Source organism: Ambystoma mexicanum, chromosome 5p (assembly GCF_040938575.1).
Source record: "Ambystoma mexicanum isolate Mex_15411 chromosome 5p, UKY_AmexF1_1, whole genome shotgun sequence".
Lineage (NCBI taxonomy): Eukaryota > Metazoa > Chordata > Amphibia > Caudata > Ambystomatidae > Ambystoma > Ambystoma mexicanum.
The window spans coordinates 753082164-753108579 of NC_090930.1; the positions used below are offsets into that span (position 1 = coordinate 753082164).

The 26416-nt window shown below is 48.4% G+C and overlaps 1 protein-coding gene across 1 annotated transcript in view; it reads left to right on the forward strand.

Annotated features, from left to right (window-relative positions):
• GLB1 (galactosidase beta 1) overlaps positions 1–26416 on the forward strand; it is a 622172-nt gene that overhangs the window by 204134 nt on the left and 391622 nt on the right. Inside the window, exon 4 of the mRNA XM_069613134.1 lies at positions 328–388. Coding sequence (XP_069469235.1) covers positions 328–388 — 61 coding nt within the window. The remainder of the gene's footprint in view (positions 1–327; positions 389–26416) is intronic.

The window sequence follows — 26416 nt, forward strand, 5'->3', positions numbered from 1 at the left end:
GTCCTTAAACAGTCATTGCTTTCACCTTCATTTAAGTGCCAAATTCCATTTTTGTGTGGAGGGTGAATGAAGGATGATTTCTAGAGAAAAATCCTTTTGTAGCACACTCATTTTGGGGACAACATTTGTGTTAATACCGTGCCTTTTGATTGTTTCCATTTCCTTTCGTTAGTTGTTGGCCAGCCTGAGGCAAGCCCTGCTTTTTTTTTGGTCTTGATTTTGTGTCACACATACAAAGATTTTATAAAGGATTCACAGGCAAAGTAGACCATAGTTTTGTGAACCTGATGTCCGTTCTCTTCTAATCCTGTGTTGCGTTTCTTCTAGGGTGGTCTGCCTGCATGGTTACTACAAAAGCAATCCATTGTTCTTCGGTCATCTGATCCAGGTAATGCAGTGAATGTGTTCTGAGTACAATGGTACAATTGTGTTTGGACTATCCTGTTTTCAGTAGCATAGTGGTGTCTTTTTATAACTGACCCTCTAAATCCCATGTGTATTTTCAGTGTCCTCAGTGTGTGGAGCAGTGTCCTATTCTACTAGATGCTTCCTTACAGAGCCCAAACTATATCATCGAAGCAGCAGTGTCACTGAAAGGTGACACATTCATAAATATGTATATATTCTAATGGCTATTTATTATTATTGGTCAAGATCAAATGGAAACCGTAACCCTGCACAGAAATAATCATGCAGTACGTGTGCAGACAAAACAAATACATGCCCGACTGTTCGTTGGAAAGTTTTGTTGATTCACACTATAGATACAAATAAAATGCCAGCATTGCCACGGTAAGAGCACTCCTCATGGATTTTCCGAAATATTGCCATCATCTTCTTCTGTAAGAGAACTGTGATGATGACTTTGCCCAAAACGCCAGCATCTTCCCCTTATAAGGACACTCCTCTAATGAGGGCAAGTGCCTTGCACTTCAATGTTTCAACTGTAAAACCGTGAAGGGGGACTGCAACTCGTCAGAATCTTAGTTGTATTTCCTTAGGCCACGTACTGAACTAGATGCCACATTGTGCCCTGTCAACACTTTTCAACAGCTTCCGAGGATCCTAAGTAAATGCTATTTGCAATGTGGTATGCTCTTTAGTTTATCATGGACCCAACCACTATGTGCTGGCAATCTTAAAGGCATTGCTGTGGCGGGGAGGGGGGGCTGAGGGCGCTATAGCCCCGGGTCTTTTGGTTGTAGCCCAGGGGTTACAACAAAAAGGCTAGTTAGCCCCCAGTCCCGACAGTCTCAAAATTAGCATAGCCCCGGATCTTTTCCATACCTAGCAACACCCCTGCTCATGCCATAAAGTGGAACCCTCCCTTGCAAAAGATTGATATAGTCCATGCATTGTGCATTTCCTAAATGTTCATATTCTGAGCACATTTGTATAAAATACTGATTTAATCGCATGTGTTTGTGGTGACTTCAGGTTAGTGTGTTCTGCAGGTAGTGTTTGAATCTGACAGGTTTTGTTACATATTCATTTGTTTGCTCTTTAACGAGGTTGGCATAGCCCTTGTAGAATAAATGTTCAACTAAGTTAGGGTGTGTGTGTGCTGCTCGTTTGTGGCACGAGAATCAATTTTCTCTGTTTCTGAACACTCACAACACACTTGATGGAAGCATATCTGCTATGACAGCTGCTTAGAGCCCAAAAGATTACAGGGCCCTGCCCACCTGTGGTGCTTAAAGGAATGGAAAGCATGGGTTCAATCCATCTATACAGGAAAGGTACAAACAACAGGTTGCAGCACCAACAAAATGTTTTTCTGTTACTTACTAGAAATAGTGATAATGTACAAGGTCTGGAGAGGGGCATTTGTAGGTCTACTCTACAACAGTTTAAGCTCAGAGTGGTGGGCCAATACCTAGAGGTCAACCAAGTAGACATAACTGGTGTGATGGCTTTGCCACAGAATGGCAACATTGGCCCCTCTAAGGACACACCTTTGATGACTTTGTCCCAATATTCTAGCATTTGCCTCTGTAAGAACCCACCCGTGGTGGCTTTGCACCAACATGCCAGCATTTGTCCATTTAAGAATATGCTGTGTTTCATTAAGCAGTCACATGATCCAAATACCTCCGTTCATCTCAATTGTGGTGCTTCAGTATTTTTTTTTGCTTGCAAAAGAATGCATTGCAGGCCTTGCTGGGTCAAGTCCAATAAAGAAATATCCTCTGCATATAGAAGTCATCTAGATCTGCACCTGTATAACATCTGAGAGTTAGTCTTCAACATAAAAAGAGACCGTCCCTCAAATCTAGAGGATGGAATAAAGAGCATGCAGAGCTGTGCAGAATGTGAAGCTCGGAAGACCATATCGGGCCCATGTTATAAACTAGCATTGAAAAGGCAATAGGTCTAGGTTTCTAAATTGTTTTTTAATTTGTGTTTTTTTAAATTTATTTTCTTATTATGAAATCTGCCCTATTTTGCGGGAAAGTCACTGGCAGCTCATCTCTATTGACATATCAAGGCTGGGTGATTAAGATCTACACCCAGCTCATATTGAAAGTTATGGGGGCGGGAGGCTCGCTGTTGCCCATCCAGAAAATAGAAAAATTAGGTAAGCATTTAACCATCTGCTGCGTATGATGCTAGCTATAACCAGATCAGTCGTAGTAAATTCCACCAAGCAATCTGTAACACTGGGTGATGGATGGGCAGTTTTGAATAAATCCTAACCTCTGACATCGCTCTGTTCTGAGCAACCCTCCAATCCATTGTTTTTCATCTTGCTGTGCCAGTCCTGAAGGGGAAAAAAGCATAAAGAATCACCCTTCATGCCATTCCAAAAGGTGCAGTCAAGCCCAAACTGCTAGGTCGCATGCCATCTGGCAAGGCTCTAGAAGCCCTGGCTTGTTTGATTTTTATTAAACGAATTAAATGATACTTATAGTTGAATCTCGGCAAGGGAAATCTGCTAATCTGATGCCACTTTCTTAAGCTTCATGCCAAAAGCATAGTGTACACCTGTGCCTTGCTGAATCTGCATCACCTGCTCTCCAGTGGCACACAGCAGATTCAGGGGTCATGTGTCCAGCTGACAGTTGCAGTGACAGCCAAGTCATTAGAGCACAGGGACTCCATTTAATGCACCCCTGTTCCCAAAATTACAAACTTACTATCCTGGTGGCAGTTGTACACTTTAAATATAAGCCATGCATGAGTTTAAAGTATGGTGGCGATTATTTCTCATAATTATTACAGCCACATCAAATTGATATCACACATGTGCCAGCCCTTTGAGCTCAGCCCAGCTATGGAAGGGTTGTGTGTTCTGGTCAGACAGCCTAGTCCTGCCAAGTGACTGGGCAGGAGACTGGATGGGTATGCCTCTCCTTTTGATCCTTTGTGAGGTAGAGTAACACCTATCCAGAGAGCCAGCCTTTCAGCAGGAGTTGGCTTGATGAGCAGGAATCAAAAGTGTGAACCCTTCCCAAAAGGACTAGCCTCACACCAGGGTACCAAAAGGGCCATTGATTATATTGACATGGTATGGGGTGCAGTTAGTGTAGACTGGGGTGCTTAGACCAGCTGGAGAAAGCATCCACCATCTTGGTTTTTTCTTTCTTTCTTCATTTCCGTCTCCTCTACTTCTCTATAACACAAAGCACTTTTAGATTTGATATCAGGAGGCAAAGTCCACTTATTCCAAGGACAGGATTGGACCCCTAAAGCAGACTTGCTTTAGTCCAGTCATCTGTGGTATTGTGCCTTTTTAAAAGCAGGCTTCTCTTACTCCTCCTCTGATTCACTTTGAAACAATTGCCTAAGGAAGAATCTACTGGTCATCTGTTGGGAAAGTTGGCGTTCCAAAGCCCTGCGCCAGAGATGACTGAGTGTCCAAATTAAAGGCAAGCTCTGCTCCTTAACCATCACTAGGGAACATTGGGGTTACCTGCTGCTGGAGCAAGATCTGCTTAATTACCACACATATATGTACCCAGCATCTGTCTGCGTGGAAGTACCCCTGATTGTGTGTGCATGCCAGTCTCCCTTGTGGACTATTTTTATCCTTGAGTCCCTGGAGTGGAACTCGCAGCAAACTGAGAGTCAAGATAACTAGGAATACTGTATTTGTTTTCAGTCGACTGCTGCAAGCCATGATTAAAACTGTTGTAGCTCACACTCGAAGTAGTTTGCTGACTCAGTGTGCTCGCTGAATGCATCATTGCCTTGGTTCGAACTAGAGGATTGTTTGACCAGCCGCCTTATGAACTGCCTTTCCAACCCCAGCATTTTTGTTTGCAATCTTAATTTCCGGTCGAACTGACTCTGGTGGCCCCATCTAACTGCGATCCTTGAATACTGCATTGGCTGCCTCCAACTGTGCATCCAGTCACCAGCATCGTTGCAGTTAAACTGATAGTTGAACTGACCTTGGTGGCCCTCGCAGTCTCCACTTCTCAAACAGCAAGGAACTTATGCTCAAGACCAGCTCGACATCTGCTCCCTGTTTGGAACAATACAAGCGACCTATTCAAGCCTGGTTCTAAGACTACCGAGAAGCTTGATTTGGCGCTGTCGAACCACGAAGAACCATGAAACGTATTGTTGACTGGTAACTGCCCCCTTGGCCCTTTGGGCCCTGGAGACTGGTTATGTCAATTAAATCCCTTATTCATGCATGATTATATCCTTTTAAAGAATGTGTTTTTTACTTGCCTTCCAGTGATTCATTACCCAGAGTGCTGCATCTTGCTATCTGTGCATGTTCTGAGTTCTTTCCTTAGGGTTGGGTTTTGTGTGGCGTTTTTCTATTCAGTTACTCTTTTCAGATGGTTTATTTAATTGAAATATATATATATATATATTGATTGGCCATTTCCCTTTATTTTGGACTGTTATGAATTTCTGTTTGGGTTGTTACTAGATCACATTCACACCCCTCTTGAAACTATAGCCTTTCCTCTGCCCACATTGCCACAAAAGGCAAAGAAGGTATAGCTCTGAACTGTACATGTATAAAGACTATGTGATCAACTCCTTGGAGCGGAGTCTGGACATGGCTGTTTGCCAGTCCTTCTCTTTTTTGGTATCCATCGCCTTTGGAGGATCTTCTCATCATTTGCTGAGGCTTTTTGGGCCACTGTTGCTCAGTTGCAGACTGTATATTTGATTCAGGAGGATAATAAATATGACAGCAAGAGGCTTTTCCGATCCAGGGTTTTAATAAGATTAACCTGTGTAAAGATGCCTGCCCAAAATGGACCAATCTTGTTGCATGCCAATCCCCTATAGATATACGCATCTGTGCTTTCTATGTGATCCCATTGTTCTGAATTTTCAATTTTGAGTCATGTTTTGCGGGGCGTCTGGTTTAACCTGAAGTCTAATGCCTATCACGGTAGTCTGCTTTGTAGGACTACACCGGATTTGTGCCTGCCATCCATTATTTATCACTGACGGGTTTCCTTGGATCTGTCTTCCAATCCAGTCTGTTCCCTTTTAGAAAGATTTTCCTGGCCATCTTTTGGGTTTTTGAGTTATTGGCCATGCTTAATGGACCTTTATTTTTTAAAGCATGATTTCACAGATCCTTGATTTCACAGATCATATCATGTGCTCTTGGGTTGATGGATGATCGAGGAATTGCATCTGTAGTCCCTCCAATTCATACAGACATACGTTTCTGTGTTGAGGTGACCCCTCATGTTGAGAAGGAACGCACTGTCCCCTCCCCTAGCACATGAGTGATGTTAATAATGCTTTTTTTTTTTGCGAAGAACTAATCGCATCGGCTCCCGGTGGCCGCGATTAAATATCCTTCATTCATTCCGCTCCGGGAATTCGCCCGACCTCCAGAAGCAGCACAACACTGGCGGACCCATCCAGGCACTGCCTGCTACAACCCCGAGCAGAATCGGACCGGGGGGCGTGAGAAACGTCCCGGAGTCCGCCGACGCGAGACTCGCCGCCATTGCTGGGCGGTTAACTGCGGCTCCTTCGCCCCTCCCCCCATGAGCTGCGGCGGCCACTGAGGCCCTCGGGGAGCGGACGAGCCGGGGAGGGGACGAGGACGCCGGCCCGAGGCATCGCTCTGGTTCCTCCTGACTGCCGCCCGGGGCTCCTCCACCCTGCTGAGCCCCCTGCTTGAGACGGCCGTCCGAGTGCCCGAACCGCGGGCACAGCCGACGCGCGGCGCTGAAGCCGCGACGATCCTGGACACCAGCACTGCACGGACAGCGAGGGATTTCTACGCTGTGCTGCCAGACCCGGCGGCGTAAACAGAGGCGAGCAGAACGCCTTTCTGCCCCCGCCCGCCTCTCCCTCAATTTGCGAGACTGTCACGCCTGGGGTTGAGCCGCGACACGGGAACCGGTAACGCGGTGTTGCGCTCCCCCATCAGCATTAACGAGGTAAGGGCAACCGGCGGGATACCGACCCGCATTAAGGAGACGCCTCACCCCCTACCCAAAAGTGAATTCGGAGGTCCACCTGTGGGGGGCACGGAGCTGACGGGACTGGGGACGCTCTCCTCCCCCATCACTATTAGCACCCAGAACGGGTGACAACGTCCGCAGCACCCTCCACAAACGATCGTGGGTCCAAGGAACTGGCAATAAGCTAACAACTGTGGGCAGTGACCCGGGGAGGGACGGAGGCCTCCCGTTGTAAAGGCCACGACTTCACAAGCACAAGGAGCGGGGCAGATACCCCACTGGGGCAGCCCGGTGTGAGACCGCGCATTGGGGCAAACCCCCGAAATTCACCGGACCAACCCCGACCAGGGACCCTTGGAACCGCCAACGACAAAGGGTTCTGCCCCTCACTCGACACAATTAACGGCCTCCAGGGGCAGCACAAAGTGGCGCGCACGGCGGAGAGCCGCGGCTATCGCCTTCCACACGTCACTCATGAACTGAACATAATACGGGCTCCGGAGGGGCGTATATGCGGATGCCATCTCTCGCGACCCTCCAATAGACACAACGGACCAACCATAGCAGGGGTCGGCTCCCAGCGGCCAAGCAATCCCGCCGGCACACCTGAACAGAGACACAATAGGGAAGGATCGTCGCCCGACAAACCCACCCCATCTCAGACTTTACAACGACCCCCTGGGGGGCACCAATACGTCCCATCCGGACTTGCCGCCTCACACGAATACCCGACTCCGCCATGGGCAAAGATAAGGTTAGGAGGCAGACCCTACAAAGCAAAATGGACCTCTATACCGTGGAAGCCCCCCCCCGCCTGGAAATGCAATCCCCAGCGGAAGCGGATGGTGGGGAAGCAGCTCAGGACCCCCAACTCTCCCTGAGAGACTTAATGAAGGCAATTGGGGACTCGAGAACATCGCTGGAACTCAAAATTGGCGGAGTCTGCACGGAAGTATCTCTCCTACGTCAGGATCTGCGCAATTTATCGTCCAGAGTAGGAGAAGCGGAGCAGAGAGTGTCGGACACAGAAGATAATGTCCGCCAGTTGGAACAACAACTCGCCATAATTGCCCAGAAGGTTAACCAACTAGAATACCGAGCTGAAGACAGTGAGGGCAGGGCACGGCGCAATAACCTCAGGATTCTTGGGATCCCGGAGAAAGAGGAGGGCCCCAGTGTCGAACTTTTCCTAGAAGACTGGCTGACCCACATCTTTGCCCCCAAGAAACTGTCGAAATTCTTTTCTATCGAAAGAGCACATAGGGTACCCACTGGGCGACCTACCCCAGGAGCCCCCCCCCGAACTATAATTGCACGCCTCCTGAACTACCGAGACCGAGACGCCATCCTCCAGATGGCACGGGCCTCCGGCCCAATCACATACAACGGCTATAAAGTAGGGTTCTACCCGGACTACACTAAGGAGGTTCAGCGGGCCCGCCAGTCGTTTGACTCGGTTAAGAAAAAGCTTCACTCTCTATCCATCAAGTTCGCCCTCTTCTTCCCGGCGTTGCTCAAGGTCCACCACGAGGGAACGACACACCTATTCCACAGCCCCAAAGAAGCATGGGACTGGCTCGAAACACAGATCCTTAATGGGCCGACGACTCGGCGCTCGCCCTCTGGACCGCCCGCTCGCAAACCCGGGCCCGGGCAGGACTCGCCGCCTCCTACTCCGATGGGCCCCGAAACAGAAACACCAAGACCCCCCCTCAGGAATACCACTGAGAACGGATGAGGCCTGGGCATCACAGTACTGAGGTCACCAAGGGACACCATGGAAATCACACCACCGCGGCCACCACCACCTTGACACCGCAGTTCCAAACACAGTCAGGGCGTCTCCACAGGAGCCACCACCCTAGGTCGGGTCATTCCGACGAAGTTTACGTTCAACAAGTTATAAGTTCGATGTTAGGGCGACAGGTGCTCCCAGTTGGAAGGGAAGTGCAGGGTGGGGGGAGTTTTGGGGATTTGAAGAAGCAAATTCACGGGAAAAGAAAGCTGGAAAACGATGAAAGCAGGCAAGTCAGACAAACACTACAGTGGGCCAGGTTCAGAGACGCAGGCACCTGCCAGTCTTCAGATACTCCGATGCGAGGCGACCGCTGGGGGTTCCCCCCACCCCGAGAAGGAAACAACTTATGCCCCCGGGGGGAAAATGCAACGGCCATTAATCCTCTCAGACACCCCAACAAATAGGCTCACGCTGACAGGATGAACTCCAACAAAGTGAAGATACTGTCCTGGAACGTCAATGGCCTCGGCTCCAGCATAAAGCGAAGACTGGTACTCCAGTACCTAAACCGACACTCGCCAGACATTGCCCTCTTAAATGAAACACATCTGACAGGCACCAACACCATCTTTTTCAAAAGATCCAACTACTCGAAGGTCTACCATGCCGGATTCACGAAAGGGGCGAGGGGCACAATGATACTCGTCCACAAGAGAGTTCCTCTCCATGTTAGGAAGATCAGGACGGACCCCCGGGGCCGCTATGTGCTATTGCTGGCGGACATCTGGGGTGAGAGATGGGGCCTGGCAGCGCTCTATGCCCCCCCCACACTGACGAAGGAACTGCTCGCTGAATTACAGAACTTACTCCTGGAGGAGGAGGCGGATGTGTGGGTGCTCGGAGGGGACTTTAACGAGGTAATGGACATCACAATCGACAGAACCTATAGGAGAGCTGGAACACGTCCCACCTCTACGCCACTCACCACGTTTGCAGAAACCTCAGGAATGGTGGACACCTGGCGCACACTCCATGGCGACGAGGCAGGGTTCTCCTTCTATTCTGGGGTCCACAAATCATTCTCCAGGATCGACTATGCCTTCATCCCTCGCAATATAACCCACAGGCTCCTCGATGCTGCATTCCTCGCAAGAGGGATCTCGGACCACTCCCCGCTTCTCTTGACCCTCAAGAACTCTTCCTGCCGCTCAGAACGTAACTGGCGCCTAAATACGTACCATCTCCGTCTTCCCGAGATTGCAGAAGAGCTAGAGAAGACGACAGCGGAATATTTCGAACACAATGTGGGCTCGGTGGACTGCCCGATCACGATCTGGGAGGCATACAAAACTGTCCTACGAGGGGAGGCTATCTCCAAGGTCTCCGCCTACCAACAACGCCAAGTCCAGAAGGTCAGGGATGCAGAGACACGCGTCCTGGAGTGTGAGCGACAAACCCTCATACAGAACACCCAAGAAGCAAAGGAGGCGATGCTCACGGCGCAGGCCGCCCTCAGTAACCTGTCCCTAGACAATGCACGAAGTGCTCACCAGTTAGTCCGAAGCCAAATATATGAAAGGGGCGACAAAGCTAACAAGACACTGGCCTGGTTGGAGAGACGCGTGCAGAGCAGGGGACACGTTAGGGCAATCAGATCTCCGGATGGGACACTACTGACGGAAGATTCGGATATCGTCGAGGCATTCGCCACCTACTACAAAAATCTTTACACCCCGCCCACGGGGAACCCATCAGTCGAACCCTCCCGATACCTCGACCACATCGAAATCCCGACACTCCTGCAGCACCAAACAGACCTCCTGAATGCGGATATCACTGACACTGAGGTGCAGGAGGCACTGGCACAACTCCAGCCCGGGAAAACTCCTGGCCCCAATGGGTTCCCAACAGAAACGTGGAAGTGCCTTGGTAGCATGCTCCCCACCCACATGCACCGCATGTTTCTACGCAGCAGGGAACTAGGAGCACTCCCCCCCAGACCTCAGGAAGGCATGCATAGTGGTCATACACAAGCCGGGGAAACTCCCGGAGGAATGTGCCTCCTATCGCCCGATATCCCTGATTACTGGCGAAGCGAAGGTCCTCGCCAAAACACTCGCCAACAGACTACTGCAAGTGATTGAGACCCTAATCCACCCGGACCAATGCGGTTTTATGCCCAATAAGTCGACTCGAATGAACTTACGCAGGGTCCAATTGGCGCTATCCAGGGCAAAGGAGATACCAGCTCCACTCGCCCTCCTGGCGGTGGACTTCGAAAAGGCGTTTGACTCAGTGGGGTGGGATGCCTTGTGGGAGATCATGACCAGGATGAACTTGGGGCAGACGTTTATATCATGGGTAAAACTGTTATATGCATCCCCGGAGGCCACGGTGAGGGTGAACGGCATGTCCTCCAAACCTTTCCCCCTGGGTCGAGGCACGAGGCAGGGGTGCCCGCTGTCTCCACTCCTCTTCCTCCTGGCCATCGAGCCACTAGCGATTGAGCTTAGAGCTAACACCAACTGGAATGGTTTCGTCTGGCCGGGAGGGGGGGAAGACCGCCTTTCGCTCTATGCGGACGACCTACTCATATACCTTAGTAACCCAGGTGTCTCGTGCCCGGTGGTCTCCCGCATACTCGGGGAATATCAGTCCTTTGCAGGCCTAAAGGTTAATGAGGCCAAAACCATCTTCTTCCCGATTCAGGGGGGTGAGCCTGCGATCCCGGAGACCTGCCCATATCGCGTCTCTATCAGGGAATTCAAATACCTGGGTATACGGCTTGACCCGACGCTCGATGGGTTCCCCCGACTTAATATACAACCAGTAATAGAACGGTTCATTAGAGACATCCCCCACTGGCAATCTCTCCCCCTGTCCCTAGTGGGCCGGGCCGCACTATTCAAAATGATGACCCTTCCCAGACTGTTGTATGTCCTCCAGAACGCCCCGTTCCCCATCCCCCGGGAAACCTTCGCACTCATCGACAAGAATCTGCGCACATTGCTTTGGGGAGGGAAACAATCCAGGATTGCCCTTGACACGCTCCAAAGATCGGTGTGGGAGGGAGGCATCGGGTTACCTTGCATACGCACCTATTACTTGGCCACACAAATAGGAGTAGTGAATGACTGGATACATGCAGACCCCACACAGCCACACAACCGTATAGAGTTGGAGACCATGTCCCCACTAACACCGCTCCAAATCCTCTACGCCACCCGCGACCAACTCCCGGCGCTGCCCAAAATGTCCCATCATATCCGGAGGGCTTGGCGGGCCGCTCACAAGCTAATTGGCTGGGAAGGCCAGCCAACACTGTCGCAACCCATATGGCACAATGCGCTCCTCCCAGAACTGGTAAAAATGGGCCCCTTCGGTCACTGGCTGACCAAAGGAATACACACATTAGCACAAATTATACAAGAGGGCCGCCTCTTGAGCTTTGAGACCATGCGCGAACGATTCAACCTGGCTCCCATGGATCGGTTTCGGCATGCGCAATTGTCTCATGCAATCCGCGCCCAATTCCCCGACACAACGGTCCTACCCCCTTGCTCCCCCATCGAGACCAATATTCTCCCGCAGTACATCTCTTCTAAGGCCACTTCCAGCCTCTATCAGGCCCTTAGCTCATTCGGGACTCCACAACTCGACGGACTAAAGGCAAAGTGGGAAAGGGACCTGGGCCCCCTGGAACCTGAAGACTGGGTAGAAGCATTAATGTCCCCCAGAGAAATTGGGATAGAATCCAAGCTTAGGCTCATACAGTTGAGGATCCTACATCGATCATATCACTCGCGCACTGCAATGGCCAGATGGGGTGGAATAGAAGACGAGACATGTGTCCGATGCAAAACTGAACCCGCCACCTTCTACCATATGATATGGGACTGTCAGGTGATACAGGCCTTCTGGGTGGAATGCGTTAATACAATCTCAGCCGCTCTGGGGACACCAATTCCCAGGGACCCCAAGATGGTACTATTGGGCATTGGAGGGGAAGTAGACCTGTCCAAACATGAAAAAATGTTCTTGGCAACGGCGCTGGGGGCGAGCAAAAGGCTAATAGCGGCCAATTGGGGGTCGGACGAACTATTGAGCCTGAATCGATGGAGTAACGAGCTGGACCGGGGTGCTGCCTTAGAGCGCCGAATTTATAATGCAAGGGGCTGCCCCCGTAAATTCGAGAAAATATGGGGCAAATGGCTAGATGCTCAATAAGCTCTGTGGGTGGGGGTGCACCGGTAGTGATGCTTGCCTTGTTTGCCTGCCTGGTCCTATTGTTGTCTCGTTGTCGCCTGGTCCTCGGCCCTACGGGCCCCGTTGATATGGACGACTGCCTTCAACTTGTATACTGCTGAGATTGCCTTCCACATGTATACTGCTGATTCATGTCTTATTCTTATATGCCTCTTATGTTTTGTTGTTTGAATTCAATAAACAGAGTTATTAAAAAAAAAAATAATGCTTTTTTGATGGTCACTAAATCCAACATAGCATTTTTAAATGTTTTGGTATTCAAGGGTTCGGCCATAGCTGTTTGTTTATTGACTTGTAAAATGTGTTTGCATTTGGTAGGATGATTATGCATGTTATCAGTTTTGTTATTGCTACACCTAGCTTAGGCTTTTCTGCCACTTGCATATCTTGATCATTGGCTCAGCAGAGAGCATCCAGCGTACTTGTCTTTGCAGTTGGGCCAATAGAGGAACCTTTCTGCAGTCTATTGCGACAGCTCTAGATGCTTTGTTCACTATGAAGCTTTTCTGGTAGTCTCTAAGGTTGAAGACAACAAATCCACCCTTATTTGTTGGTTTACAGAATTCTCTGAAGTGACGACTCCTGTTTACTTCCGTTCCTATAGGAAGTTGGAGAAGATCTTGTCTATTTTACTGTAATATACTGTAATGGATTAGCATTGGGTTTGGGGGCCATGTTTTGATTGCCACAAAATAAACATAAAGAAGGGATATTTCAAAACCACAGCATAGCAAATGACTTGGAAGAATATTACGTCACCACTACCTACAGCACTAAGACAGTCATTCTATCCTTATCCCCTGCTCTCACCATGAAGAAAACAGACTAGATCAAATATGCATTCAAACAAAGAATAACTGCATCCATTTATACATGAAGAACTTAATATAAGCAATATATATGCTGAATGCAACACTATTGGCACGCAAGTATAGCTCACTAATATAGAAATGCATTAGTAATGGGCAGCCATCTTTAAAAGCCTCAAGACTTAGAGAAGCACAGAATGCTAAAGCCACATAAATGACAGATCCGACCAGAGCTCTGACATCAAGTCGAGGCTTAAGCTAATGTTACTAAGACATTGGGGAGGAATTTTGTCCAGAAAGCCAGGTGCAGACTCTGGCAGTAAAATGTAATGGAACATAGAACTAAATAGTAGAAAATACAATTTCCGCAGTGCCTCACAGAGCTTTTTTATAACTAGAATTGGCACGAAGTAAGGGAACATATGGGGAAGGACAGGAGAACCAATCAGAGTGCACAGGGGTGGTTTTCTAGTTCAATCGGCCTTGAGTGCAGTGCACTGCCTCGCTTAATCTTCAAGCAAAACACAATCTAGTTAAAACCTGTATTTGCACCTATTCTGCTGGTCAGCACATGGTGATGTAATTGAAGGGAGGACGATTTCAAGACTGTGATGCCAGAAGTGGGTGGTGTGGATTTCATGCACGAAAAAGGTTCGCCAGTAATAATATATCATTGTTGTGTGGATATTTGCACCAATCAATTTGTTTTCCCTGCCCCAAATTGTAACTAATGTGTTTTATTTAAATTCTGTGTTTATGGTTCTAAAAGTTGCTCTAATTGGAGACAGAGTTGAGAACTTTTTCAAGTAGGTCAAGCAGTGCAACTGTTTTGAGATGCTGGTCCCAGCTGCGGGGGTTCAATAAATCCTTTGTTTCCTTGTCAGTGTCGGTTTTTCCATGGAGTATCTTTTATTGGGTTGTATCTGAAAATTAGACCTCCTTTACAATACCTTGTTCCTTTTTTTATGATTTATTTTGGTATAGTCCAATATGAGAAGGTAGAGCAATATAGTTAGGGCATTCAATTATATGGTATCGATCTTACCTCAAACTCCTGGAAGTGCATTCCATCAGTCGCATTCCATTTTGATATTCTCCTGTAGGACGTTCTAGGTTTGATGCAGCCATTGTCTGCACCTCTCTAGGGAATTGAATACCGAGGTACTTAATTTCTGTATGAAACCATTGCACAGTCTGTTTTGCAGTGTTGTCCTCCTTTACAGCCATGGAGACCAGCATCACCCTGCTTTTTCCCAGTTTGCTCTGTATATAGAGAACCTGTCAAAGTCTTAAGATTCGGAAAATCACTAGGATGCTTGTACGGGGAGTTTTTTAAAATTTGTATTCTGTTGATTAATTCTAGTCAAGCCCTCATAATATCAATATCCTTGGTGCGACTGTTAGGCGCTCAATCGTAATGTTAAACAGGGTGGCCAGCCCTGTTATGTACTGCTCTTAATGGGATGAAGGCCAGATACAAGACCTCAACACATGCCTTGCAGTTAGAGTGGATTACTTGAATCCCATCTTTGTAAATCAAGCCCATTTGTTCTATAGTTAAAAACTAAGAAGTCCCACCTGGTATCGTTGACAGCCGTCTCTGGGTCAACACTGAAAACCACTTTGGACGTCTGATCCATTTCTGCAATCTGGGTAAAACTTTGCAAGAGCCAGTAGTGCTTGCTTTGTCCAGGGTAGGACCGCTCTTTAGAGCTTTGTAGAATGCAATGACTATTTCAGAGATTGACTTATTTATCCTCTGGTTACTCTGAGACTGACACTGTAGATATTAGCCCCCTGTCTCGGATTGAGGCGGCCCTTTCTTTATTAACTTTCCCAATAACTCTATTCTCCAAAGTCTCAATAAGGCATTCTCTGTTTTCATTGGCTGCAGTTTGTTCATTTTTAGTACTGTACCTTTTCCTGTGCTCTTGTATTGTTTCTCTAGTTGAGGAAACTTAGCTCTGACTTAGAATTTTAATATTGCAGGCTGTTACATTGCCCCCCCGTACACAAAGTTAAAATGCTGGGAGTCTTTTGTGATCAGACAATGAACATGAAGGCACATGTTAATAGTCTGGTTTTTACATCTACCTATTGCATTTTTTTTAATTTCAACTACGCCCTTTTTTGACTGAGCAGGGTTGTGCCAGTGTTGCAAGGACTATAGTGGGAGCTAAACTTAATTATTGCGGCACATTACTGTGGGAATAGGCAGAGGCGGAATTAGTACATTTCAGTGCATGCAAAACAGTGCTGTAATGGGTCTGGATCGTAGAGAACACATATCTCAAGCTAGGAGATCTGGTTTCCACATCGAAGGGTGTCGAGATCAAATAACTCTAACCTTCTGTTGGTACCAAGAGATAATTTGACTATTGCTGGTCAAGGAGCATTCCACCTTATTCTGCCAAAACTTTGGAATGCCCTTCCCCCTGATGTGGGTCTTTAGGTCATTTCAATAAAACATTCAAGACCCACCTCTTCTTCTGAAATGTTTTGTTTGGCGCTCTTGAGTTCCGCGCTTGATCTCCCTTGACTTTCTCCTGTGATTTAGCGCCCTGATGCCTTCAGGCTTGCTTTGGTGCTATATGAATAGAATAGTTCTTTGCGCTCGATTTCCATTTTGTCCTCCTTCCCTTTTTTCCTTATACAGGCAGCATGTAGATTATGAATTTCCTCAGAGGAATGTTTTCAGGCAAGCCTCTGGATTTAGTGTTCGTTGGAGGCCATGAAGCTTCAAAGTCTTTTTTTTTCTCTGTTAAATATTTTTGTTAGGGTTATCTTGAACAATACAGCAGTTTGGAGTGTATACAAGTTGGATATAATAAAAATAGCATATGAAATTGATATAATAGCAAAAATATCAAACTGGAATACACATTGTAACTTTTAGACTGAGGAACGAATATCTCTGAAACGGTTCCATGTGATAATGTCCCTGCAAAAAGGCGTTGTGGCCAAAAAATAACTGCAAAAAGGCTGTGGTTTGCGGTGACATGATCACTGTGTATCTGCGGGGGACACCCCTGCATCCCAGTTTTTACATTTCTCTTTTTTCTTTCCCCCAAGGTGAGCAGGGGACAGCCCCTCTCCTTTCACAAATGGTCACCATACATAATGTCGCTACTGCCTTTTGCCGGCAATTAAATGTATGGTGACCATTTGTGTGGGGTAATATAACCGGATACCGATGAAACGCCTCTTGAAGGTGGTGAGACTAATAGGGGAAAGATGACAAGCCATACTCGGAAACATATAAGGAAGGGCTGGCTGTCATACTAATAGGAGACCTAGATAATTCACATTAAATGGTTGATAAATAAATTCAATGTGCTGTAAAACATAGGCAAGTTCTTGGATGACAGTGCATGCATGTTTTCAACGATTGGAAAGAACAAATAGAGTTGCACCAAAGACTGCATGATAATTTCTGTGCATTTTTCAGAGTCACAAATAGATGGAAAGCAACATAAACAAAGAAGTTAAATAAATCGATGAAGAAATTGATGATTTAGATGGATTAACTAGATTACCAATCATTAAGTTGCACCGTGACAATGGTTCCTGAAATGTAAAGGTATTTTGTAAGCCTTTCCAAATTTGTTCCCTAAAAGAAATGTACACTTATAGAGTTAATAAAGTCTGCAGAGGGGGATTGGCAGGATCAGCATGCATTTTTAACAGAATTGGAGATTTTAGCAATCTTAGATTAGCTCTGTGCAATATAAAATAGTGTGATTGTGTTACGTTAGCGGCAATAGAAGTGGACAAACATTGATCCTAAATTTTATCCCAGGTATCTGGGGGCGGGGGGTCTGTATGTTCTAATCCAGTTACCATAACATGCTTGTTTTAGAGATGGGATCGCTATTATCTTTGGATTGGTTGAGGATGTAATACAATTTAGAGGATTTTGTAGAAAGGGAACCAATTCCCAATTGGACAGATTTAGAGGGAACATTTTGACGGTAAAAGGGAAAAAAAAAATATATATTTTTTTAGGTCCCTATTCTTGAGACCATATCGGGTACACAGCTCATGAAGGGGTATGGGTGAATTTTTACAGAATAAGTATTGAACTAAAAAGATACCGGCAGAATACCATCCTAATAGAAACTCATGTTTAGGCTTGAACGGAAAAAATGTATAAAACCATATAAAGGCGTCTGTGCATTCTTGAACATTGAGTGAACAAGATATTAGACTATTCCAATCATTTTTCCAGGATTGCAGAAGCGGATGCTTTTTGATACCAGGCCAAGAAGAAGTTTGGAGAAAATGAAATAACGAGCAGGGAGTTAGACGTTTCGATTCTAATTTGATCCAAGAGGGAGCGTTAATTAATTGAAATTCATTAGCTTGGAGCAGGCTAATTTGTCCTAATATAAAGGTTTATGGTATTTGAGAAAATCTGGACATTTTACTCTGTTGGTTTTCATCAGATTTAAGTTTGAGGTTGTGAGTTGCATTGGCTCTGCCGGGGCTGTTTATATCCTTAAGAGATCCTCCTGCTGAGCGTGAATGCAAAGGTAACCGCTGCACAGGAAAAACGTTGGAGAATCTGCGGCTCATTTCCCTGTGTCTCTGGTGGCATTCTGTGCCAGAAATCCATTGTTTTGGTGGCTGACGCAGGGAGCTTTGGACTCCCGTGTGCCATTTTGGAAGTCGGCCCGCTGTCTCTGCATTTAACCAGACCCTGGGGCATTGATTGTTTTAAGGCGACCTCTGTAATCCGGCAAAGATCTTGCTGTATGCCAGGCTGCTAACAAGTTGCTGGGCATACCATCTGCTGGTGATATTGCTGGGAACACCCCTGGAAAGTTTCGTCATTGGGCCCCCTGTTGCTCTGCAGCTTAAGCGGCACCATCACCCTGGCTGTGATGTGAGCCTGGGGCTGGTAACCATTGAGGGGAGTAGGAGGTTACCTGGCCTGGTGGAAGTGGCCTGTTCGGAGCAACTTGCTGGGCCTCTGGAATGTCTTAGACACCGGAGCCGACTACGTAAACTGCTGGAGACTGGGCGTACTCTGACTCCCACAACACCTGGCAGCACAGTTATGAGTGGCTGCTAGGCTTGTGTCTCGTGCTGGGTGTGCCGAAAGTGGCTGGTGGGGGTTCGGCCCTAGAGGACACTGCAGCACGGTTTTCTGATTGCTGAGGCTGCAGCTGCAGGTAATCATGGTGGCTGGGGACAGCAGGGAAGTAGCTGGGACCATATCCTCCTTTCGGGGCATGTGAACTACATATCCCAAGACGCAGTTCAGTTATGCCTTGGCATAGACAAAGGTGCACACTCCTATAGTGCTGTGGTGGGCTGGCTCACTCATAAGGTCAGGCTGAATGAACAGGATTGAGTAGAGCCCCAGTGCTTAGAGACAAGGATGCGGGTGGTGGAGGTGCTTGAAGGGGGGCCCAGTGGCGTGCTGAGGAGGAGGAAATTTGCTGTGCGGCTGGCAGTCTGGGGCCACTACTGTTTGCACACATTATATCCTCTTCCTTTTTGTGCTGTTTCTAGTGCTTATGGCTTAAATTGCATTAAGGTATGCTACCAATTGTTCACTGAGCTGCATATATGGGCATTTCCAACATGCTCATTGATCTGTCTGCTTGGCCGCCTGGTGTGATTCTACTGTTGCATAGTGCTTAACCCTCTCCCCTGGTATCCTCTGCCTTCCCCCACCCCTCCTCTTCTCTCACCCCATGGCTTGCACCGTCTCCCCTATCTTTTCTAACTGCTTCTCCATCTCATACCCTCCCTCTCTCGCTAACTCTCATAGGAAGAAACTAAAGAAGGCATTCCTGATTTCCAACCCTGGTCTGCCCATCGCAGACGCCTACATCAATGTCTCCTCTAGACAGACTATCACTGACATTCTCTTTGCCGTTCCTTCTTCCCACCTATGGACCCCCTCCCATATGGTCTCTGTCCTCTCCCCTTTCTCATCTTTCTCCTTCTCTCCCATTACTGGTGGCACCAGATGGGACGTGCTCTTGGCGCACTCTTCCAAATGCACCATTAATGTCTATCATAATGGCAGTATCGTGGCCCACGGCTCTCAGCCCAACCTCTGCCTTCTTGATGGGCGTCTTCCTTCTCTCTTCGACTCACCCCTCCTTCCCTCATCCCACCACACTTGTATCCCCTTTCCCCAGTGGTCCCCCCAACACAAGTCTTTTAAAGGGGGCAACCAACTGCACATAGCCACCCTAAATTCTCGCTCTGCTATTACACTCCTCTGACATATGTCACCTCCTTGAAGACCTTGACGTCCTTGCGCTCACTCTGACGTGGTTCAAGGCCAGCTCAGTCACTGCTTTTGACAATCATCACCCTACTACAAGATTCTGTCCAATCCCAGGCCCTCATGGGCTGGTGGTGGAGTGGCTCTGATATTCCCTGAGTGGGTTCCTGCCTCCATTATCCCCACTGAAACCTACTCATCCCTTGAAAGCCTAGTCTGCATACTGTCTGTCTCACCTACATTCTTGCTACCATCTACAGACCCCCGGACCATCCTCCGTCTTCCTCTCGGAGTGGGCCGACCTGTCGTCCTCTCTTATTGTCTTCTCCCTCAAATGTATCTTCCTTGGGGACTTCAACATCCATCTCAACTCTCTCGATAGGGCCACTGTTCTCTTCCACAACCTTTGCTACACTCTTTCCCTCTCTATACTCCTACTCTTACTTCTGGCTCAACCCACTCAGCCGGACACACCCTTGATGCTCTCCTCTCAACAGACGTCCCTCTCTCTAACCCTCTCATTACCCCTCTCTCCTGGTCTGACCACTCTCTCCTCTCTTTTCACCTTGACCTTCCCTGTGCCCTGATGCAACCACCAGAACTGCCAGTCTCCTCCGTTATTCAACCGATGAAGCGTGCGTCAGTCGCTGCATTTGCCTCTTCCTTTATCCCTTCTCCTTCCCCCCTCATTGAACTCTCCCCCTGACTCTGTTCTTGCTAACCTCCACCTCTCTATCTCCAATACCCTTGGCATCCTTGCCCCTGTCACGAGGATCTGCATGAATCCTGTCTCCAAATGCAACTCTTGGTATGACTTCGACTTAGCCGCTTTGAAAACGCAAGTGCAAAGCTGTGGAGTGAAAGTGGCTGGAATCTAGCTCATCCTCTGACAAACGGGCCTACTGCAAAGACCATACCACCTCCATCTGCTCTAAGAAGAGGGCTCATGTCCAAGCCCGTATCTCTGGAACCACCAACAATACAGATAAAATCTGCAAGGAACTTGCCAATCCCAACACAATCTCCCCCTCCCCCTCCCCCTCACCCTCCCCAGCCACCTGCTCTGCACTGGCCACCCACTTCTCCTCCAAAACATTGCACACCCTGTCCGATGTCTTCCGCTCCCCCTCACCACCTCCTCCCCCCTCACTCTTGACTCCCTTGGCATACCCCTCCCCCCAATACTCTCCTCTTTCTCTCCCATTGCGACCAGATGAGATCTCTAGAGTTGACCGCTCTATGAATGTCTCTTCTAAACAGGTGCTTCCCGGCTCCACCAGAACCATCAAGGACAACATTGCATCTCTCGCTCCAGCCTTGGTTGACCTCTGCAACCACTCATTTCCCACTGGCTCCTTCCCCCAACCCCTCAAGCACTCTCTTGTGCACCCTCTCCTAAAAAAGCCATCTGCTGACCCTTTTGACTATCACCCTATCTCCATCACCCCATTATTGGGAAAACTCGAGGGAGAAACTGGTCACCCCCCAAGTGACCCCCCACACAGAAATGGCCGGCTGCCTCCATGATCCCCTGTCCGACTTTAGGGCTGCCAGGGACACGCAAACTGGTCTCCTGAACACCCTTGAAGTCCTACTCTCCAGCCTAGATTCCAACTCCTCCTCTGTTCTGATCCTCCTTGATCTCTCCTGCCTTTGACCCTGTCAACCATTCCATCCTCATAAACCGTTTCTGTGATACCGTAGGCATCACAGACGGGGCACTTGCGTGGCTTACCTCCTTCCTTTCAAACAAAACCTCCCAAGCGCAAAAGGGTCCTTTTCTCTCCTCCACCACACTCTTTACCTGTGGCATCCCCCAGAGCTCCATTTTATCTGGCTCAACATCTACCTGGCTCCTCTTCCCTACCTGATCTCCACTTTCTCACCTCATTTCCAGTGTTATGCAGACGACACACAGTTCTCCTTCAAGCTGCCATCTTCTACCTCTCCATCATACCTGACTGCTATTCAGGCATGGTGCTCTGTCAATAATCCCTGCCTTAATGCCAGTAGGACAGAGATCCTACTCATTGGGAGGCCTGCTCCTTGTGTACCCCCCTCTCTATGGGGTCCTCCTTGGGTCCCATCCCCTCAACCACCTGTGAGGCAAAAAACCATGGGATCATCTTTGACCTCTCTCTTTCTCTCCACACATCACGGTCCTTGTCAAGAAGTCAAACGTTCAGCTCCACCTTCTCAGGGGATTTCTTTCTTTCCTCACCTTCCCCTAGAAGCTCAATGTCTCCAGAGCCCTGGTTCTCGCTAGGCTTGATTACTGCAACAGCCTCTTCCTCAATCTGCCTCTTTGCTCCCTTCGCCCCCTCCACCTATTCCAAAATAGGATAGCAAGTCTTATCCTTGGCCTCAAGCCCAGGGACTGCATCTCTCCTGCCCTAGAATCTCTCCACTGGCTTCCAATGACCGCAAGGATCAAATTCAAGACCCTCTGCATCACCCACAAGGCAGTCTGGGGCCGGGGACCTCTTTACAGCCAGCCATCCCTCCCTAAACACCTCCCGACCAGAGTCCTTCGGTCCTCTGGCTTCAACTTTCTGCAGATCAAACATTTCTCCAAGCATAGAGTAGGAGGTAGATCCCTTTCTGCGGCTGGCTCCACCCTCTGAAATGCCCTTCCTTCTTGCCTCTGGCATTGAGCCGGATCATCGAAAGTTCTGGAAACTTCTCAAGACTTTCCTTTTCTCCTCTTCCTTCCCTCTTCCCCTCCCATGCGAACTCTACCTCTACGACTGGGGACAGGTCCCTTCAGAGTCATACAGGCGCCCGACCATCCCCCGCCAGTCCACCCTGCATCCTTTGCCAGCACTTGTCCTCTGGCTCTCTTTCCCGGGTTAGCCCAGCTTGTCCACCCTGCCCACCGCACTCATCCTCCCTTTCTCCCTTTTTGGTTTTGGCACATTTTGGTGGTGTAAACCACCAAAACATTGTTACTGTAAAAATAATAATGTAAAGGGTACTTCGGGAGCAGTGTATGGCGTTGGCATGGCAACATACCAAGCTTGGTCAGTGCTTAATTTGTAAAAAAAATAAGTGCCAGTGCCCAAAAAATATTGGCCTCAAAATGCCGGGCGTGGCCCCGCATTCGGCGCGGGCGCGCCAGCTGTGCCAGTTCAGTGCTAGACCTACCTAGATCGGTCAACCACCAGCCCATCACACTGCTGCTGCTCCATGTCACATGTTTGGCGCTGCAGCAACTGCTGGCAGAGGCTAGTAGTGGGATGGATGGGGAAGGGCACACATGGGTTGAGAAAGTATAATGCTTTAAAGTTGGAAAACACTGGTTATGGTAGGTGTAGTGGTTCCAGCATTCCGGCAAACCCAGAGGCAAAAGAGTGCATTTGAAAACACTTCTAAGTTCTAGACCACACTTGTTAGACATCTGGACCATACTTTCTGACCTCGAAGTGATAATGCATTTGAAAAAATTGTTGCAAACCTGTGGATGTTATATTATTTGTCAATTTTGTAGAATTACCCCCCACCGCCCAGCCCACCCCCTCCCACCGCCCTGTTTCCCAAATAGCTCTGATTGGAGCTGCGTTGCAATCATTGTCCCAGGACTCAGGATAGCTCAGCAGTAATGTGCTCGATTGGAAGCAAGACAACACGAAGCAACACAGGTTCGATCCCCGACTCCTCGCTTAGAAACCTTTGTGTATTAAGCGCGTTATAAATACGCAACTAAGACATGCTCCTCCTGTAACTGTGCCTCGATGCCCCTGGGCTGTATGAGCGCTTTAAAAATGCGAATAAATAAGAAAGCATTCTGTTTCATTCACTGTTGCACTGTATTTGTTTCTACCCCTTCTGCCCCATTAAAGTACACCAAGTATTGTTAATTGGTTACCTCAGGAAGAGCACCCTCCCCTCAGCCCGTACCTCAGTCACCTCATCCAGGTTTTTGTGTAATCAATTTACTCTCAAGCCCTTATCAGTCATCACATCTCATAAATGCATCCCCCATCACCCTTCCTTCAAGCATGAGCATGGCGATGTATAACTTGGAAAAAGTCATTTCTGCAAGACATTGTTGTGCAATCAACAGCCTGTGCTACTTCTGTTTTAGGGCCTCTTTCCACGATAACACATTAAAAAAAACTAAATATGTTTTGTCACCCAATATTCAGGAGCCAGAGGAGAATGCATATTCAGATATCTCCTTCCCACTGACATGTTCTTGGCATACTTCACTAAACTGCGGGGTGTAACAGACACCCACCTCTATCTGAGGATTCCTATCTGAGGATTGTATGTGCTCTCATTCGGAGCACATGCTCGGAGCGTATTGGTACCCAGGTTAAGGGGCCACATCTGGTGTATAAACCACACATCAGGATAGAAAACATGCGCTGGAATTATGTTTAAAAAAAACAGTGAAAGACAGTTGAGAATTATACACAAATACTCAACGAGTGCTTTTATTGATGACAGATTAGTGGGTACGTGCACCATGTTTATCCCCATCTAGTTTCCATGTGTGTATCTTTGCCTGAAATGACATTTCAGGAGTTTGTCTTTGCATGGGCTTTTCTCGCGAAGTACAGCCGGTTCGGTTTCGGCCCAATACGTTTACCGTTCCAGACCGGGTCCCCTCGCTGAAGCTCGTTTGTGAACTAATGAGGCTGATAACATTAAAAGGAAGAACGGAAACACCCAGGCAAAAATTCACAGTTCATGTTTCGCTTAGATGAATGCTATCCAGGGTCGGACTGGGGCATACAATTGTCTCGAGTCGGGCTCGGCACCAATGAAAAAGTGGCCAAAGTTCCAAACGACATTTCATTCCTTTTGTGACAGACTAGTGGGCCCACACTGCTGGCCGTGCCCACCCGGTCCTGGGCCTTGCCTCAATCACGTAGGCTACCTTCCGTGGGGCTGCCACCACCAAGGCCATGCTGAGCCTGATGTTGACAAAAATAGGTGCGCGCCCAGCGGCCCCATGGAAGGTAAGATTTTAAAAGAAAAAACGTATATTTGGGCAGCTGGGGCCCATCACTTTCGAAGTGATGGGCCACAGCCGCCACTCAAAATAAGTTATTTCTTTAAAAACCTACCTTCTGTGGGGTGGGGCCCCAGCCATCGGCCCCACGAAGGTCAGGTTTTCACAGTAAAGTAAAAAATGTACTTTTGGGCACAATCCATGGGCCCGGCCGCCCGCGGCAGAGTCATCCGACTCAGTCTGTGGCAGCCGGCAGCCCCTGGTCACAGAAATTGGCCTGGGCCTGGCACTGACTGCAGTCAGCAGCACACTGCACACAGGTCACACAGACAGAAGCCTGAGTGTGGATGGGTCCCTGGTGGGGTCCTGACTCCTGGGCAGTCAGGACACCACCAGGGGACCGTGCCGCCACCCGTGCCCGACCTGGGCCTTGCCTGATCACTTGACTGTGACAGGCTCAGGATGCACCGCACGCAACAAGTGACATACCTGCTTTGACGGCTTGGACTTGGTCTCCTGTCAGGGCCTCAGGATTGGAGGGGGGGCTGGTGCGCATACTGGCATCCGCACAAATGAAAAAGCAGGCAGATGGGGGCCCCAGGAAGCAACTAGGCCGCACCACGCAAGGCAGACTCTCTCTCTCACAAGTCAGGACCGACGACGCCACGCCTCTACACCTTCACTTCACAGTAACTTGTGAAATGAAGGTGGCGCCGCGCTGCCTCCTGTGGCAAAACAATACATCACCATGTAATTTCACTGGCTCCGAAGAACAGCCAATGAAAACTGCACATTCTGTGTTACTATACAGAATGTATCAAATACTGCATAGTAACAACAGAATGGTAGTTTTCATTGGCTGTTGTTTGTAGCAGTTTGTTGTTCATTGCTGTCCCCTCCCAGGCTCAGCCAGCCATGGCCTGCAACCTGCAAGCACGAGAGAGATTGAGATCAGAATGACAAATCCCAATGATTTTTAATCGATGCAAAGCGAAGTGGAAGAACAAATAAAACAATTGCATGTGCGCTGGCCCCGCATGAGGTCCGGTGCCCAAAAAAGAGTGCCGGTGTTGGCCACTGGCAACCACCCCCACAAATTAAGCACTGAGCTTGGTGATAAAATGGCTGAAGCACCAGCTTCACCCTCTCGCTGATGTAAAAGCGAAAGGACTGCATTTAACAGTATGCTCGTTGGATTGTCATTTGCAATGCTTTTTTAAAGTTGAAATCTTGTGGGACTATGTTAAAGTAGCCGACTGAACCCTTTGTTCCTTTGTTTCCTGTTGGGAGCAAATGGATGCACTAGCACAAAGCGTTTTGCAACGGCGCTGCCCCTTCCTCGGCGTGAGAGACCCATGCACGCTCAATCTCTCTCCTCCTTTGGGTGCATTCTGCCACGTTGCTGCGTCTGGTTTTTATGAAAGAAAAAAAGGATGCTACAAGCTGCGTCTGCCTGCAGCATATGGATAAGGTATGGGCGGAAGGGTGGTCTAGGGCACCTAGGGTGCCGGCCCTCGCTGACCCACTGTATTGGCGGCTGGCAGTCCCCTGCACGCGGGCACACTTTGCTTTATGTGTGCGCCTCCGTTTTATTTGGAGGGCTGCCGCTTTGGTTAATTTCTAGGAGGCTGTGATAGTGCAGCGAGTTCATGTCATAACATATCTGGTTGTGGGCGATGTTAAGTAGAGCTTGGAGGGCCAGCCTGCGCTCTGCAGGATGGCTCCGTGCTTAGGAGGGGTGTGTGGGAAGGACTGCATTTACACCTTTGTGTGTGAAAGTTAATGTTACCGTAACTTTGATATTTCATGCAAGAATGAGCGAATGGCCACTCTGTTAAGTGCAAAACATTTTTGGATTCCAGCAAGAGGGCTTCACTTTCATTAGTCAAACAATCAGCCGTTTCCACAAGTCCTCTTTTCCATCAAAAGGTTCCAAAAGGGCAAGATAACTGTTGATTGGTCTAGAGATGCACGCTCTACATTCGTGATGTCTATCTCCTTCCT